Source organism: Chelonoidis abingdonii, chromosome 8 (assembly GCF_003597395.2).
Source record: "Chelonoidis abingdonii isolate Lonesome George chromosome 8, CheloAbing_2.0, whole genome shotgun sequence".
Taxonomy (NCBI): Eukaryota; Metazoa; Chordata; order Testudines; family Testudinidae; genus Chelonoidis; species Chelonoidis abingdonii.
The window spans coordinates 6,977,628-6,994,644 of record NC_133776.1 but is presented as its reverse complement, the minus strand read 5'-3'; the positions used below and the strand labels follow the sequence as shown (position 1 = coordinate 6,994,644).

Genomic DNA, 17,017 nt, shown 5'->3' with positions numbered 1-17,017 from the left:
CGAATTAATGTGCTTAGTGTGGCCGCGTGCACTCGACTTTATACAATCTGTTTTACAAAACCGGTTTATGTAAAATCGGAATAATCCTGTAGTGTAGACGTACCCTTAGTCTCTAAGGTGCCTCAAGGACTCCTCGTTGTTTTTACTGATACAGACTAACACCCCTCTGAAACCTATAAAAAGGCATGTTGCATGCCAATATTGTGGAGTTTTAGAAGAAAAGAGGAAACCCTGCTGGAAGATAGTATATTTAAGTTTAAATTTAATTAACAGCCATTTGAAGAAGAAGAACAATGCAGACCTACAGCTACATGCATTGAATCAGCCCATACTTAAGCATTATGCAGAGGCACTGAACTGAGTGGGGACTAAAATTCATCTGCCAAAACTAGCTCCCCTGACAGCCAATTTCCACTTATTGAGCGACTGCGATGGGTTACTAGGCCTTAGCCACAGCACAAATGTGAACATTGTCTAAACCAATGGAAAGTCCACATGAATCAGATGAGGAGATAATACTTAAACTCCAAGGTTCTGTCCATACAACTTTTAATCATAATATCATAACTCATCAGCAGCACAGTCACCATCATTGGTTACAAGAGATGCAGTTCTGCTTGTGTCTACACAGCAGCTTCCCTGCCCTCATCACCGTGTCTGTACAATAATACCTATAAGCGCAGTTAGGCAACTGGGTAGCAGTGCATTCTGGGAAAAAACTGGACCACTATCCCACTCTGCCGCAATAGGAAAGTGCTGGAAGAACATGCTTCCAAAGCTTATGAATGCATGTGGGACAATGTTCTTGTTTGTCCCGGAAGACTGGGCAAACAAGATGTGCAAATATGGCTGCGGAGTCCTGTTCACACTGCTAAAAAGGGTTCTGAACCAGTTGGCTTCAGGAAAACAGCCATGTACTTACTTCGACCTCTTGCAGGGGTGAAACTCTGTTGCTGCCTTGGTTCCTAAATGAGTTTTAACCACGTGGTGAATGACCATAAACCACACTTTAGAGCAGATCATGCCACTATCACTGGTTACAAACTCACTGGCTGTAACATGGACAGGGCCTTTCCTCATTTTTCAACATGCCAGGGAGGTAGGAGGCATCACCATCTTATAGGTGGGACTAGCAAATAGGTGGGACTAGCAAAAGGGAGGTAAGTGACTTGTCCATGGCCACACAGGAAGTCAGCAGCAGAGCTAGATTCTTGCTCCCAGATCCATGCTCAGTTCAGTACATCACATTCTGGGGAGCATACGTTGCCTATAAATGATCCATTTCTGCAAGTCAGACCTAGACTAAGATGTGTTGAAATTTATTGTCCCATCTAGCCCTAGAATTCAGTGCAGAAGTACCAGTAAAAACGATCTCCCCTTTGCTCAGAGTGGCACTCTGAAAACTCAGATGCCGAGATATATTTTTCTCTACGTATAGGATGTGATTTAGAAAATAAAGGTCATGCTGTAGGTCAACAGCTTAAATGACATCCCCAAAGCCTAACATATGCCCACTACATCCCACTCACTTATAAGGAACACTGTTGCACATCCAGACCTTGCGCAAGATTTAGGTTTGAGTAATCCATGAACAGTAAAAATGGCAATTCAAATCCTAAACTGGCTGGTGTTATCGAGTGACTGAGCATCTGAGAGCGCCAAAGATCCCATTCCAGATACTGAACTAAGGTTTGGTGGCTAAACTCATTTAGTAGCAATAGGCTAAAAGTTTATCAAAATAGTTACCATGCTCCAGCTGAGTGAAGTAGTGCTTCTGCGTTGTCAGGGAGTGCATGCTGCTCCTCTGATTTTCAGGACTCTCTGTGAACTTGCTCCACCCTGCCTCTGACCTCCTAACCACCTACTCCGCCTGCTGACTCCACTCCTTCAGGCTTGGACTCCTAACTAAAGATGTGGGTTACTGTTGCTTCTGCTACCCTATACTCCCCCTCTTTCCCTCTAACTCGTCTTCTCAAGTTTCCTTCTTCTCTTTAGCTTAAGGCAGATGCACTGTGAAAAAGCTTGTGCAAAACTTCACGAAGGATACTATTTAAAAATAAAACACTGTGGAAGTTCACTCTTTTGCTTTCTCAGGTTCTCCACAGTTTGAGGGAAGTAAGCAGAGGGAGTAAAAGACAATGCCAGGAGGCCCTGAAGAGGAGAGGATTGTTATAAGTCGGAGAGGGAACACATAGGAGGGTTAGAATGGCTTGAGAGATGAGACAGGATTTCACATTAGGCTTGTAACAGGCCAGGCTCCATGTATTCTACTGCTGCTGAATTAAATCACTTGGTGCAGAATTGTGCTCCAGAATCTACCCTTTCAATTAAAATTATACATAAATATATACACACATACACACACACGTTCCTAGTCCTTAGGGTTATGGCGGGGGGGAGAGGGGAGGACGACTCACAAATGTGAACTGAATGCAGTGTTGCCTGCCTGCACCTGCAGAGAGCCTGAAACAATAGCTCTGAGCAGCATGAACTGCCCAGTGCATCTCATAAGGACCCAGAGGTTCTCTGGCTGCATAATATGGCATCTGTCCAAGATGCCATGAAATGTTTTCCATCCTGCTGCCTGGACCTGCCTGTAACTGTTTCTGTCTCTGAAGAGCTCCCCACAAGAAGGGGTTACAAGATTACAGTGCATGCTCCCTGCACTGGTGTATGGAGCCAGCTTGTAGAAATGGTGCAAGGGAGACAGATGTGTAGGCTGGTGAGCTAGGCAGGCTGGAGAACAGCGTGGTAGTCAGGAGTTAAGCTGCTGAAGCCAGCTCTAAGTTTCCTCTCTTCCTTAGTACTTAGAAGGAGGTTCTCATCTGGGTCACCTGGATAACATTATGGGAGCCAAAATTTGCGAAATGGTGCTTGGGAGCCTAGAGAAAAAACACACACACACACACGCACACTCAGAAATCATCACGGCTGTTTACATAAATGAGTATTTCAATGATGAGCCATAGTTGTGTGTATTTGTGTGGGAGCAGCGGGAATGCCAACAAAGCTACTTCATGGCAACAGAATAAATTAATATTACTGCGGAATTTAGGGGCTGCTACCACAGAATTTGGTCCCATTGTGCCACAGAGTACATGAGACTCTGGTAACAGAAACAGAAGAGAGTTATTCAATCACATACCACAATAACCCCTGCAAGAGCAGGATCTAATCTTCCCAAAAGAGCATGACCTAGACATTAACACTGATACTACAGCGGATGTTAGCCAAAAACATTACGATTACACAAGACTCAAGAATGCAACATTCTCCTATCAAAAGACGCATAGAAATTTATGTTTCATTTCTAAACCATTAGAAAGGAGCTTCCTTTTTCTCATCTGTGCCTCAGACAGGGCTATAGCGTAAATCCACTTTTCCCCCTTTCCCATATCTTATTACAGAGATTAACGTCATCTGTAGAATAATAAATTGGATCTAGAGAAGAAGATTATTTGCACTTACAAGATTTGCACAGCAACTGGCATTCTCCATTCTACTGAAAAGACTGCAGCCTCCACTAGGTTACATGCTCATATTTACTGTTGCCACGTAGATAACAGGGAGATAACAGCATTTCTGAAGTGCTGAAATCTGCCACAGAAGAATTACTAGGCTTTTTAAAGTTATCTTAAAGAAGTTCACCCTGACAGAAAAGCAGAGTTCATATGAATTTGTGGCTCTTTCTTTAGCAGCAATCCCTTAGGAGGGACACAAGCAATATGAAAGCTATGATAGTATATGGAAATAGAGGCAAAAACCTGAAATTTCCCACCTCACCAGGACGTGCATTACTTGACTGTCTGTCTCCATTATTCATCCAGGAAAGCTGTCTGCCTGAGGTGTTCCAAGCCTACCACCCATCCTACACCTTTTAACTCCACAATAAATAGCCCCACAATTGTGTTCCAGCTGGAAAACACAGAGACATCATCCAAAAGCTTCTATTGAAATAGCGCCTTCATCTAGATCTACTGTCTCCTGAAAATAAAGGTGTTAAACAATACCAGTAAATTTCACAGGCTGGGCAAATAAATGTCAAAGGACACAGACAGACAATAGATCTGCTGGGGAACTCACACAAATGGTTTGTCTGGACTAGGAAATCTTTTTCTGTTTAAACAGGATTGAGGAGTCAAGTGAGCTGACATGACACAGACTACGGCTTGTCAGTGTCCACACTTGTCCATTACGGTTACCCAAGACTCAGGAGTTCAACACCATGGTCAGCATTGTCCCAATTAGCTCAACTCCTCACAGTTATGTTTAAACGCAATCAGATTTTTCAGTGAAGACAAGCCCCAGGAGGTTACTTGCCAAAGTAAGTTTTGTACTCCTTCACGACATCGTCTCTACAGAACCATGCTGTGAGATTCTGTTCCCAACCCTGCAACAATGGAATCCATTTTACATCATTAGCTGTTAGAGAAAACGTGCAATCCACTGTGTTTCAGCCTTCTAGCACCAAGGGCATACCAGACTCCAACCATCCTTCAATCTCTCTCTCACTCGAGACATCTTTTAAACTGACAGGCTAGCATGGAAGAGGGAGGTAGAGTGTAGATCTGTAAAGCCACTGTGCAGTGTCAGATGATGATGATTAATTTTTTACTTGTGATTTGTGTCAAGCTCTATTTGGACAGAAATTAAAATTTATTTTAAAATGCACAAAAACATAATTTAATTTTTTTCTGTTAAATAAAACTACTTCAAATGTGCTTGGATATGTAAAATTTTTTTTTATCAAAACATATTTTGTGTTTAAAACTGATTGATTACACAAAGAATATATTATTTGAAGTTAGTAAACCCAAAGTATTGTTTCTGTTCACCATGTCTTGCAGGACTTTAGAACTGGTAGATCTCATCCTCCCACGCTTAGTTTTTATATATAGATTAGATGATGAATACAAGCTTTCTGCTTTTTTCAATGCCCAGCTGTGTTTCTTAACTCTGAACAAACTAGTCACAGAACTAGACTAGTTGAATAAACTGAAATGAAGAAAATATTCTCTCTGCACCCACAGAAGAGACTATTGCTGACAAAAACTTGGGTATCACCTCAACAAACTCTGGGTCCAGGTACTTTGCCAGTGACAAACCGCTAAACAGGTGGAAGTTTCTTTAAAATGTGGCAGCAAACATGTACTGCGTAGTATTATATTTTGTATTTAATTTAGATATTTTAACAGATAATAAATTTATGACTTAATATAGGTTGACCATTTTAAATAGGTTTACTTTTAAAAAAAATAAGTCTGTATATAATTTACGTTAAAATAGAAAGGAGTATAATCTCTGTCAAGTCTAAGGTAAAACTATAATTAGGCAAATCAAAAAAGAGTATGAAGAGCAACTAGCAAAAGACACAAAAACTAACAGCAAAAAATGTTTTTATGTACTCCAGAAGCAGGAAGCCTGCCAGTCAGTGGGGCCACTGGACAACTGAGGTGCTAAAGGAGCATCAAGGAAGACAATGCCATTGTGGTGAAACTAAATTAATTCTTTGCATTGGTCTTCACTGAAGAGGATGTGAGGGGGAATCCCACACGTGAGCCATTCTTTTTAGATTACGCCTCTGTCTGATGTCAATAGAGGAGGTTTTGGAACAAACTGATACATTAGTCACTAGGACCAGATGGTATTCACCCAAAAGTTCTGAAGGAACTTAAGTATGAAATTGCAGAACTACTAACTGTGGTATGTACCTAGGGTGACCAGTCAACAAATGTGAAAAATCGGGACGGGGGTGAGGGTAATAGGAGCTTATATAAGAAAGAGACCCAAAAATCGGGACTGTCCCTATAAAATCGGGACATCTGGTCACCCTATATGTAATTCATCATTTAAATCAGCTTCTGTATCAGATGACTAGAGGATAGGAAATGTGATGCCAATTTTTTTTTTAAAAAAAAACCCCAGAGGCAATCCTAACTTCAGTACCAGGCAAATTGGCTGAAACCATAGTAAAGAACAGAATTATCAGATATACAGTAAAGGGAAATTATGTCTCAAAAGTCTATTATAATTCTTTGAGGGGATCAACAGACATGTGCACAAGGGTGATCCAGTGGATACAGTGTACTTGGACTTTCAGAAAGCTTCTGACAAGGTCTTTCACCAAAGATTCCTACGCAAACTAAGCAGTCATGGCATAAGAGGGAGAGTCCTCTCACAGATCAGTAACTGGTTAAAAGACAGGAGGAAAAGGGTAGGAATGAAGTTTTCAGAATGGAGAGAGGTAAACAACAGGGGTTCCCTAGGGATCTGTATTAGGAGCAATGCTGCTCAACATATTCATAAATGATCTGGACAAATGGGTAAATAATGAGGTGGCAAAGTTTGCAGATGATACAAAATTACTCAAGATAGTTAAGTCCAAAGTTGACTGCAAAGAGTTACAAAGCAATATCAAAAAACTAGGTGACTGGGCAACAAAATGGCAGATGAAATTCATTGTTGATAAATGCAAAGTAATGCACAACTATACATACAAATTCATGGGCTATTAGATGTTGCCACTCAAGGAAGAGATCTTGGAGTCACTGTAGATAGTTCTCTGAAAATATCCAGTCAATGTGCAGCAGTCATCAAACAAACTAACAGAATGTTAGGAACCATTATGAAAGGAATAGATAATAAGACAGTAAATATCAGAATGCCTCTATATACACCTACAGTATGCCCACACCTTGAATACTGCGCGCAGCTCTGGTCACCTCATTTCAAAACAGATATATGAGAAATGGGAAAGGTACAGAGAAGGGCAACAAAATTATTACGGGTACGGAACAGCTTCGTATGAGGAGAGATTAAAAAGACCAGGACTATTCAATTTGGAAAAGAGATGACTGAGGGGGGGATATGATGGAAAACTATAAAAACATGAATGGCGTGGAGAAAGTGTTATTTATTCCTTTACATAACACAAGAATCAGGGGTCACACAATTAAATGAATAGGCGGTGCGTTTAAAACAAACCAAAGGAAGTACTTCTTCACACAATGCATAGTCAACCTGTAGAACTTATTGGCAGAGCATGTTGTGAAGGCCAAAACTATAACTGGATTCGAAAAATAGATAAATTCATTGATGGTCCCATCCTCCATCGCTATTAGCCAAAATGGTCAGGGATGCAAACCCATGCTGTGGGTGTCCTAAGCCTTTGACTGTGAAAAGCTGGGAGTGGATGCCAGGGAATGAATCATTTGATGACTGCCCTGTTCCATTCATTCCCTTTGAAGCATCTGGCATCAGCCACTGTGAGAAGACAGGACACTGGGCTAGCCGGACTATTGGTCTGACCCAATATGGCCATTCTTATGTTCTTATATTCTAAAAAAAACCCAATTTAAAATAAAAAACTGATTTTTCATTTAAAAAAAATCGATCGATTTTTATCCATGCTGGAGGAAGGTATAAGAACCAAGTGTCCTGCCCATATCCCATATTCTCCTAATCGCTCATTTAAATATTAGTTTATGACATGAAACATGATGGTTTACTTCCTTCCTTCCCAAGGTTTTGGATTATTTCTTCTAATCCTTTTGACTGAAACTGTGGATGGTCTCATTATCCATAGCCAGTTCTGAAGCCTGCTAAGATCTAAACCTTGATGTCTTGTGACCATGAGTTCCACATGCTAACTCTGAATCACATAAAACAGTGCTTCCTTCAATCAAGTATTTCATTACATGTCACTTTGAACTTGAATTGTGGGAGAATAAATAGGAGTTCCGAAGTCACCTTTTCCATATCACTCATTGTGTTGTCTACTGCTAAGGATGGCAATAAATAGGCTGTATGCAGTGTTGTCACAGCCATGATCATCCCAGGAAATAAGAGAGATAGGGTGTGTGAGGTAATATCTTTTATTGGACCAACTTTCGCTGGTGACAGAGACGAGCTTTCGAGCTTACACAGAGCTCTTCGTCAGGTCTGGGCCGAGAAAGCTTGTCTCTCACCAACACAAGCTGATCCAATAAAAGAGATTACCCCATCCACCTTGTCTCTCTAATATCCAGCATAGCTGCAGCAACACTGCATAAGCCTCTTTGCACAGTTAAAGGTGACTGCTGAAGCAAGAGACCTGAGTTCAGCAGAAGAAGGGAGGTCTCTAAAATGTTGGAACAGAGTGGTATGTTCACACTTTCCTAACACCTCCCTGCTTTGAAATGGGTTCCATCCCAGGGATGGGATCTCACAGTGCAGAGCTGTGAAGACAGCATCATGAAGAATAAAGCCACTTACTGGATTTAAACTAGCTGAGCTCAAGCAGCTTCCATAACGCGGCACACAGAATCTCTTGCAGACAATCCCACACCTTTACAGAGACATCTGCAATGCCAGGTTAATTGAAAAGGTAACATAATATGTGAGACAAGATAAAGATAAACTCAGCTTTAGTTCAGTGGTGAGACTGTTTAGTAACCTTTATCCATTTTGTATCTTAGCTGTTTTCTTTTCTCTAGGTAAAAGGCTTTCTATCTGCTAGCAGTGAATTCCCTTCATTGCCTGCAGTCTCCAGTTCATGCTGAAGTTTCATCTGGCCTCCCGCACGTTTATAGCTCCTTCAATTTTAGGGTCAGCTGCAAATTTGATCCTGGCTGAGTTTGTGCTGAAAAAATGACTAACAAAAGAGGATATGAAGCAGCCATGTAAGTTGGAGAATGACACTTAATTTTAAACTCAGTTTGTATAAGCACCTCTGGAAAAACTAAAGCATCCTGAACTGAGTTAATATTTGTGAAGCAACATCACTGCTTTATCATATGCTTCATCATAATTATAGAAGTAGCTCCATAGACCAGTTTCAGAAGCCCAGATTTAAACAGTGATCAAACCAGACACCTGGCCTCCCAAACTGATAGCCCCACCATCAAGAACATTAGGAAAAGATGACCTATGAAGTGAGGGAAAGTTAATCAGATACCATGATCTGGTAGCTGCGAATTCTGGTAAACCGAAAAGTCTGCATGTTGCATAATCTTCATTTTGCTTAAACAAGAGTGTTAAAATACACAGCTGCTGCAGCACTGGAAAGGTGGTTTCCCATGATGTATATCTTTTTGCAACAATCCATTTCTGTGTCACTCAGGATTGCTTGGTGCACTGCCATGCCTGGAGTCACCCAGGCACCCTTCTTGTGACATCAGCCTTCCTCAAGATTCCTCAAGCCACCACAATCATTGGGAAGTTATTTGCTCCACAATAACCTCTTCCAGTTGGGGAAGTCACATATTATGTGAGACGTCTGTTAACGTTATGGCCTAAATTTTCTAATCTGGGTGCTTATATTTAGGCTCCTAAATAAAGAACTGATTTTCAGTGGTTTCGCACAACTCCCAGCTCCTACTGAAGTCCGCAGGAGCTGCAGGTGTTCACCATTTTTGAAAATCACACCTCTTCTGCTTAGGTGCCTAAACAAGGATTTAAAAGACTAACTAATTATCCAATGCTGAAAATTTTGGCCTACGCAGTGTTAATGGCTATACTTGCAATAAATCTGTTTCTTGCAACTACCATGAATAAAAAACTAAAGGGAAATCGTCAAGTACTTAAACCCCTTAATGCTCCAGTAAGGAGTTTCTTTTAAACCACCTAAAGATTTAACAAGACTTACTGTAAATATCTATAGATTTCTTTAGTCTTCATGTAAAACAAGGTTTGGTTGGAGGGAAAGGGGGTTGGGGTGAGATTATATTCTCCTGCCCCCTCAAAATCCCAGATACACTAGTTCATAAAAAACAACAAAAGGAAAAGTGGCTGGCTCACTACAAAACCAATTTTCCCTCTCTTGGTATTAACACTTCCTTATCAGTTATTGGGTGTGGACCACATCCACCCTGATTGAATTGGCCCTGTCAACACTGGTTCTCCACTTGTGAGGTAATTCCCTTCTCTTCATGTGTCGGTATATTTATGCCTGCACCTGTAATTTTCACTTCATGCATCTGAAGAAGTGGGTTTTTACCCAAGAAAGATCATATCCAAATAAATCTGTTAGTCTTTAAGGTGCCACTGGACTCCTCGTTGTTTTTGTGGATACAGAGTAACCCGGCTACCCTTCTGATACTTAACAAAAGGAAACTGAGAATTCAAAGACCAATGTACTTTCATTATGCAAGTACAGTAATTTGTGACAAATAATCTACATAACTTGAAAAGTAAATTTATTGACATGGAAAGAACAAAGTTTAAGGGCTTATCTGCGTAGTAGGTTAGTCCACACTAGAGGGGTGTCAGGTTTAGCCTGTGGCACTCTAACCGGCCCGCATGGACCCTGTTGGTGCACATTATTGTAGCACTGTTTGAAACAGGAGGACATGAACACGCACTAGGGAACTTCTAGTGCATACCAGCAGGATCCCCACAGGCCAGTAAGTGCACAGTATGCTAGTCTGCATTAGAATTTACACCCCTCTAGTGCAATGGACTACACCATGTAGACAAGCCCCAAGATATTATTTTAAAAACTTCCCTTTTGTTTCCGTTTTTGTTGTGACAGTGCTCCTTTGCAAAGAGGAAAACAGTAAAACCTATGAGAGCCATTTGTTATTGTTGTACATTATGGGGTAGATTCCTGTATAAGATCTCCACAAAGCATGTTGCACCATGACTCAGTGACAAACTGGAAAACTTTTGCTTATCTCAGCCCAAGACACAATCCTGTTGCTCTAACAGAGCCTTGAGGAGGCTAGGTCTGTCTTTGGATGTGACGGGGAATACTGGGAGCAGATGCCTGTTGAAACTTTGCTTATACAGGAAGGTATCTGACGTAGCTCTCCAATCAGCTTAAACTTAGCTAGGTGGGAGAGACCTGTTCTAGAAAGAGGTTGTGTCTTTTTAGCATGGGCCTCGGGCCAGAGTGAAGTAGAAGTCAGGTAACTGTATAAACACTACGATGTGTGGGTCTAGGGTGACCAGATGTCCCGATTTTATAGGGACAGTCCTGATATTTGGGGCTTTTTCTTATATAGGCTCCTATTACCCTCACCCCCAACCCAATTTTTCACACTTGCTCTCTGGTCAGCCTATGTAGGACAGAGGCAAATGTACTCAAGGAACTCTTCCCATTTCACTGGGGTTCAAAGACAGAGGTCCCTTAATGGCCTGTTTGCTTTGCAAGAGAGCAAGAATGGTTGTGACTAGGGTACTGATTTTTATAGTAAGTTGTTTTTTAAATCTTTGTTTTGAAGCCAAAAAGCAGCGTGTCTGGGAACCCCCCCATAGAGAACATCTCATACTGAGGAATTATTAGGTATTTTTCAGCATGGCAGAACTGCTACCTCTGCTAATGTGACATGCTCTATATAACAACACAAAGCTCCTGAAGTAAATATCTGAGTTCTTTCAAAAGCTGCCAGTTCACTGAAAAGTAGAATACAACAGAAAATTACGCTGTTAGAATAGAAGTACTTGTGGCACCTTAGAGACTAACAAATTTAGTTGAGCATAAGCTTTCGTGGGCTACAGCCCGCTTCATCGGATGCATAGAATGGAACATATAGTAAGAAGATATATATATATACACACCTCGATATAATGCTGTCCTTGGGAGCCAAAAAATCTTACCGCGTTATAAATGAAACCGTGTTATAGTGAACTTACTTTGATCCACCGGAGCGCACAGCCCCACCCCCCAGGCGCACTGCTTTACCGCATTATATTCAAATTCGTGTTATACCGGGTGGCGTTACATCGGGGTAGAGGTGTATATACATACAGAGAACATGAAAAAGTGGAAGTAGTCATACCAACTGTAAGAGGCTAATTAATTAAGATGTCAGCTGTCTAAAATGGGCCATCTTGATTATCACTTCAAAAGTTTTTTTTCTCCTGCTGATAATAGCTCATCTTAATTAGCCTCTTAGAGTTGGTATGGCTACTTCCATCTTTTCATGTTCTGTATGTATATATATCTCCCTACTATATGTTCCATTCTATGCATCTGAAGAAGTGGGCTGTAGCCCACGAAAGCTTATGCTCAAATAAATTTGTTAGTCTCTAAGGTGCCATAAGTACTCCTGTTCTTTTTGCGGATACAGACTAACACGGTTGCTACTCTGAAACCTGTTCGAACAGACTGATGCAATAAATACAAAAGTGTTTTCTGTAACTCATGCCAAAATATTTCATACAACCAATGGTACACTTAATTGTAAGTATTTGTTAGAGAACTGGACCTGTTAAGCACAGTCTGCACAATCATCTGAAACATCTTTGCAAAACTCATGAAATATAAACATCCCAGGCACCGGATCTGTGGGCCTAGCCTCTCAACTATGGGAATCAGTGCAAACAGATATTATTTACCCTAGTTCAGTGATGGGGTGTAGTTTGGCAAATGTTAAATATTTATAAGAATCTTACTCCGTGAGCTGTGATAAGCATTACTCCCACTTACCAGACTGTAAAGTTGATATCTCTTCGCTGTTTATTACAGTAAACTTAATGTAGTGATATTTATCATCACCTGTAGCAGACTGCCCCTTAGCACAGGCTATCCAAATGTTTCACCATAAATACTATGCACTAGAAAAAAATCCAACGCATCTACACCAAGAAGTTAAACCAAAAATGCCTGATATTGAGCTAGTGGTCAAGAGATTTTTTTTTTAAACCTAATACAGAGGCAGATTTTTTTCCTGCGCTATTTTCAATATGCAATAGTTTAAGAGATGCATCCACTGCACTAGTGCTGGGCACAATCCTTCTCCCTTTGTTGTCAATGTCAAAACTACAAATAACTTCCAGGGGAGCAACACAGGTTCATTAATTGTAACTCACGTGACATTAACAAATGTCATTTTCAATGGCCCTAAAATTTTACATTAATCTATGCACCATTCACACAGCTTGTTAGCAGCTTAAACCAGTGAACAGCTCACCTTGAATTTGACCAGAAGACAAGTGACTGGTTTTCCTGGCATTTGCTGCCGGCAGATCCATACTAAACTGCTCATCAGTCAAGTAGTCATCTGCTCTGTCCAGGTTGGCAGGACATTTGTTCCTTTTCTTATGTTTGTGCTTCCACACCTCCTCTTCATCCTTTTCTTCAGAACCAGAAGATTTCTGCAGAGAAGTGCCTTGGGTTACTCTGGCACCCAAGGCATCACTCACTTTTAACAAGTCAGTTGCAGGTCCATGCTGTTTGACATAAAAATCTTCCTCTACTTCAAGGTTTCCTTCTCGACCAATTCTGGGATCTCTTTCATGAGGCCGTCTGTTAGCAAAGACTTGGCTTTTATCTTCATTCAGTTTCTCAAAGCCTACAAGTGGAGGCTGTTCCAGCTGAGATGTTTTGACTGGTGAATAGCTATGTGCATTCAAGCCATTTCTTGCCAGAGCATCTCTCATCATGCCTCTCTTCACAGAGGGCTCTACAGCCAAACTGGAGTCGTTGAGGCTGCTCTCTTCTAGCTGTATCTTCTGTGCAATATGATTTAAATAAGATCGGAATCTACCGCTGTGGTGCTTTTGTACAAGCCTGGCATAAGCATTCTTCTGGGGCAGAGCAGGCTTGCTTAATCCATCTTTGGTAACTTGGGCAGAAGCACCTTTCACATATCCCAGCTGATCCATATTCCAGTAATATGCCCAGACTTTAATGTGTTATAAATAAATGTGGGGGAGGGAAGGGGGTGTTATTGTCTCAAAACAAAGGATCAAAGAATTGATTACATTAGCAAAGATGTGAAAAAGTTTATTGAACGAGGATTTATTGATCTTTAAAATATTCCAAGGTGATGAATAGTTCAGATTTTACTGTAGTATTACCATATCAGAAGCTACACTATATTAAAATTATAATCAGTAATCCAGGAGTGATCAAACTATAGTCTGCAGATCATATCTGGCTATAATCCATCCAAAATAGAGACTTGGGCCAAATGATTACATTCCATTTCTGAATGATTCCTTTAATCCTCTCTTCCTTGCCTTTGACAAATCTTGGCAAATTAGGACTGCAACCGATGGACGTATTAGACGTATCAGAAGTAAAATCTGATCATGTCCATGTCAGTCTCTCCAAAAATAACTGCATCCTTACTGAATTGTTTAGACGTTTCAACAACAAGGACATATCTCTTGTCACTTTGTTTCCTGTAAGCAAAAAATAGTTTCTTATTTTCCACTGACAACAGGTAGGTCTTTGAAGCCACACTAGATGAGGGCTTTGCTTCAGATTCTAAGACTGTCCACTCCAGTTTATCTTTCCATATATAAATTACTTTCAGTACAGTAGGCATATAGTGAACTCACTAGTATAACTGAACATCTTGCAAAGGCTCATCAATTTTTGGTGTACAAGGTAGATAAGCTTGTTGTTTTCACCTGACTAATTTCTCTAGAAGGCATTATTACCTCCACTTCGAGGGCAGCAAGGTGAAGTGTATAAGGATCAAGTATCTTTCACTCTCATTTCAGCTGCTCTAGCTCCTGAGCAGCAGAAGTGAAAGAGTCAAGTATGTTTCACCAAGTTATTACTTGACAAAGCTATAGGCAGAGACGTGGTAAAATCACTAATTGGTATAGTGCCCAAAGACAAAGTTCAAAGCCATAAACGATATAATGGAGGCCAACACTGGAACATCTCCACAGTGTTTGAGGCATTCTGCAGAGTTCCAGAAAAAGCTTCTTTTTTTTTTTTTTCTCTCGCTCTAAATTTCTCACAACTTGACCTGGTACTTAACTGTTCCAAATCAAACTATAGCAGCCACAAACATGTGACCTCACCTGAACTATTCATTTGCTGGGGTGTGAATTTGACAGCCTAGCTGGGACCACTCATGCTAAAATTGGCAAATACTGGAGTCTAAAAAAACAAACAGATGAACAAATGAACACTGTCTTTATGAATTTTTTCCCATACCTCTTTCCACAGTATAGGGCTCTGCATGTGTGTTACTCAGAGGAAGACTTTCTGGGCACAAAGCTTCAACAGGAAAAAAAATAATAAAAAAAAAAGGGTTCCCTCTCTCCCCTCCATACTGTAATTTTTCCTCTCAGTTGCCCATCCTCTTCCACACAGTAGTAGTTACAATGAGGATAGGCATGTTGGCTTTTCCTTCTTTCTGCAAGCTGCTGGCACACACAGTACTGCTTAGGCACAGAGTGCCCAACAGAGACTAAGGTTTGTGAAACTAGGTTTCTCCACAGTGTGCTTACTTATGCCCTTTCAGAGTAACAGTACACACTGCAACTTGGTTTAATTAAGAAATTGAGCAAGTATGTGAACAGTCTTCACAATGCAATACAAAGAGAAAATAAATCCCTGCATAAACAGGAAAAATTCCCTGTGTTGTTTTCCATCTCTTCCTAAAATTTTCCATTTACCCTGGCATAGGTAGGCTTTTCTATTTGACTGCAAGATTATCTTACCATCAGAATTATAAAAACCCTCAAAAAAGTAGGTCGACACCAGTGGCGGTCACAAGGTTATTACATGGGGGTCATGAGCTGTCAGCCTCCACCCCAAAACCCCCTTCACCTCCAGCAGTTATAATAGTGCTAAATATTTTTTAAAAAAGGTGTTTTTAATTTATAAGAGGGGGCACACTCAGAGGCTTGCTGTTTGAAAGGGGTCACCAGTACAAAATTTTGAGAAGCAATGGTCTACACTGCAAGAATTAGTGAAAAATCTGACAAATTCTTTAAGATGTTACAATTCCTCATCAGTGCAGTTTTCTCCTGTCCTTGCTTATGAGTACCAGCAGAGACTCAGAGCTCCCCTGCTTGAGATGCAGTTAGAAGTGGGCAAGAAGGGTCGAGAGCATCCCCAGTTCCAGCAGCCAGGAGGGATGGGGGAAAAAAGAAATATTTTGCAGAAGGCAGGTGGGAAGACTCCTCCACTTCTCCCAGAAGCCAGGGAAGAAAATTCCAAACTTAATTCAAAATGAAAGTTGCATAGCTTATTTTAAAATAATGGGGGGTGTACCACTACTGGCCTCCAACATTATTGCATCAAGTTATGAACACAAGATTCTTACAGTAGCGTCAGTAAAGGGTTAAAAAATGTCCTTTGCATATTTTCAGCAATGCAACACAGTAATTACAACAAAATACTGGGCATTAAAGATTAAAGCTCTTTAGCTTCATCTCTATATTTCATGACTGGGCTGGCTAAGTGGCTGTGGACCAATCCCTTAACTTCTATGTCTTGACAGTCAAGTAAGGATACTACCACCTAATGTGGGGCAGTAATGAGCGGCAAGTCCTTGGAGATCAAAAGTTGGAAAGCAATAGAAAAAAACCTAATACTACTTTAAGTAGCAGTGAGTTAAAAGGGACCCAGCAAGAGTGTCCCTTGATCCAATTTCATCTGGGAGACGGGTAACTCATTGCCTTTGCCCGACAAGCGACAGCCACCCGCGAGATCACGCTGGGGCCACACGCGCCGCGGCCAAGGAGCTGAATAAGCAGAGTCTGTGAGGACCGCGCGTCTGGTGACAGCGCCGCGCCAGCCAGGGGCACTTGGAAGCCGGCAAAGGGGCGCTGAAGAGCTCAGCCTCGCCGGGCTACGGGGTGAAGGGAGACACGATCCCCGGCTACCAATGGCCTCGGCCCCGCCAGCCAGACCGGGGCAGCGGCGCTGGGGAGGGGGGGCCAGACAGGGGCCGGGCAGCCCCAGCTCGGGGCAGCAGGGAAGGGGCGGCCCCGTTCGGAGCTAGACACCGGGGCCAGGAACCCAGAGCGCCCCGGGACCAGCAGCACCGGGGGAGCCCCCACAGGGGCGCTGGTTGGGCCCAGCAGCCCCGCCACTCACCGGCCGAGCCGGGCCGCTCCCCCACCGCCCCTCTCCGCGCCGTTTAAAAGTCCCAGCTGAGCTGAGCGCCTCCCTCTCTCCTTCCGGGGCAGAGGTCGCCTACGGGCCGCAGCAGGGACCAGAAAGCCTCGCGCGCGAAGCCCACCCCCTATCCTCTTGAGTGGGAGGGGGAGGAGTCACTCGGCCCCCTGCAGCCTCCCCCACCCCCAGGAATGAGGTTCATGCTTATTCTCTACCTGTAGGAGT

The 17,017-nt window shown here is 41.9% G+C and overlaps 1 protein-coding gene across 4 annotated transcripts in view; it reads right to left on the bottom strand.

The window, feature by feature from the left end:
• DIS3L2 (DIS3 like 3'-5' exoribonuclease 2) overlaps positions 1–17,017 on the bottom strand; it is a 404,569-nt gene that overhangs the window by 253,520 nt on the left and 134,032 nt on the right. For 2 of the 4 annotated variants that reach the window (XM_032803899.2, XM_032803901.2), the window contains exons 1-2: positions 16,772–16,859; positions 12,894–14,109 (exon numbers count right to left, since the gene is read on the bottom strand). The exons of 1 other annotated variant lie outside the window; for it this stretch is intronic. In XM_032803899.2, coding sequence (XP_032659790.1) covers positions 12,894–13,587 — 694 coding nt within the window. In that variant the 5' untranslated portion in view covers positions 13,588–14,109; positions 16,772–16,859. Of the gene's footprint in view, positions 1–12,893; positions 14,110–16,771; positions 16,860–17,017 lie in introns of those variants that run through there. One more of the 4 variants, XM_032803902.2, reaches the window with a different exon arrangement.